The 1918-nt window shown below is 34.9% G+C and overlaps 2 protein-coding genes across 2 annotated transcripts in view; one reads left to right on the forward strand and one right to left on the reverse strand.

Annotated features, from left to right (window-relative positions):
- The window catches only part of LOC113214758 (kinesin-like protein KIF20A), a gene marked incomplete in the record, with an annotated part of 4325 nt that extends 3899 nt beyond the window's left edge, over positions 1–426 (forward strand). Inside the window, 1 exon segment of the mRNA XM_052274595.1 lies at positions 1–426.
- A 513-nt stretch (positions 427–939) lies between these two features.
- On the reverse strand, positions 940–1918 carry LOC113214761 (uncharacterized; the record flags this gene model as incomplete). The annotated part of the gene is given in 3 exon segments (XM_052274596.1): positions 940–1673; positions 1752–1809; positions 1898–1918. Coding segments are annotated over 3 exon segments (185 nt in total), but the record flags the coding sequence as incomplete, so codon positions are not given.

Consider the following 1918-nt stretch of genomic DNA (forward strand, 5'->3'; position numbering starts at 1 on the left):
AAGCACCTTCCAATTTTGTCCTCAACAATATATGATTGTTTTTAGATAATTTATGGAAACCTGGTGCCTTGACTATTGCTGAGGTTTTCTTCATTGTGTTTTAATATGTGTGTTCGTATTTAATTATTTTGAAACCGTATGACCAGTTGATCATTCTTCTTCCATCATTTCTTCTTAGTTTTAATATCAAAGCATGTTTTAAAATGTTTGTATCTATTTTTTGTAAACCTTTGACTGGTTGTTTATTGTTCTTAGATTGGTTTTATCATAAAAGATAAATGACGATTTTGTATCGCAGTTCTGCAACCTATTTTAAATACCAACCTTTTAGAAAATTGATTGAGATAAAGCAATCTATTCAGTTTCTGTGAATATTGTCAATGTTTGTGTCAGGATGCTTATTCTAAAATAAATATCTGAAAATTATTTAGACTTTCCTGTGATTTCTTCCTCATATACCGGTACTACTGTCCTATCAATAGTGTGCTAAAAGATCAGTTGATGACATGATCTTTACTTGTATTTGTTGATAAACAAATTACAGTATGTAAGATGCCTATAAATTTAGCACACATACTTTTGTGCACTTGTATCTGGAGTGATTTGTTTACATAGTCAATTTTCAAACTTCCATTTTTTCAGTCTTTCTGACATGATTATAATTACCTTACGATTCTCATATGACCATTTCAAAAATTAAAATGTGATGAAAGAAAACAAAACAGGTACCAACTTATTCTTCTAGTGTCAAAACGAACAACTTGAGCAGTGCTCCGTTTTGATAAACACAATGACGTACATTTGTCAGCAGCCAGGAGGTATGACTTTGCTCCAACCGTGGCAAACAGGAAGGGCAACTTGTACGAAATAGATAAAAAATAAAACCGATATGAAAAGGAAATTGAAAAGCAGAAAACCGCTATGACTGTAAAACAAACATTCATGATCATTACTTTAATTTGTTGACAAAGAAGTTACAGTATGTAAGATGCCTGTAAATTTCACACACTTTTTTTTAAGCACTTGTATCTAGAGTGGTTTGTTCATGTCAGTTTACAAACTTCCATTCAATACAATGTTTCTGAAATGATTAAAGTTATCTTGAGATGAACATTTCAAAGCAAATAAAAAAATGTAACCAAACAAAACAAAACAGATACAAACTTAGTACCCTAGTGTCAAAAATAACAACTGAAGCAGCACTCTTTTTTGATTACATCATCATAATGATGTTCATTTTGAACGTATAACGTCTCTTTACACTAATACAAATCTGTCACTCATAGAAAAGTATTACTTAGATACGAGGTTGTACGAGGAAATAAAGACTTCAACCAGTAGAAAATTCACCTAAGCGCTTACATTTATAAGAGTCATCCAATCAGTGACTATGGAGTAGCATCCATTCATGTAGCACTTGGATGGCCTCTTCATTTGTATACTATCCTGGCGGAGCTCATTTACACATTTCTTGCAGTACAGTGCATGGCCACAAGGCTTCAGGACACATTTGCCAATGTAGACCCTGCAGTTCTTACACTCATCTTTTGCCAGATGAGCAACACCATCAAACCCTTTCAGTTCTTTCGGAATAGTAGCCAGAAAGGTGTCCTCTGGCTTCGCAGTGGTTGCCAACCCTGCTTTGGCTTCTTTCTTGGGACGCCCAAGACCCCCTGAAACAATAGGCAGGGGAGATGAGATGACGGACTGAATTCATACTCTAATTCAAAGTGGCGAAACAGCTAACTTACGTTTTCTCAGAGGTACCTGCTGCTGACGATGACTTCTTGGATGCAGCAACCTTGCGACCTGAAATAAAATAAAATGAAATCAATACTTGTCACACTACTACCTCCTTGCTGATTCAGAAAGAAGTTGGGAAAAGGAAAATACTAACTTTTTTGGGATGGCTCAAAGT

The sequence above is a fragment of the Frankliniella occidentalis genome, unplaced genomic scaffold, assembly GCF_000697945.3.
Source record: "Frankliniella occidentalis isolate FOCC.00 unplaced genomic scaffold, Focc_3.1 Scaffold415, whole genome shotgun sequence".
In the NCBI taxonomy this organism is placed as follows: Eukaryota; Metazoa; Arthropoda; class Insecta; order Thysanoptera; family Thripidae; genus Frankliniella; species Frankliniella occidentalis.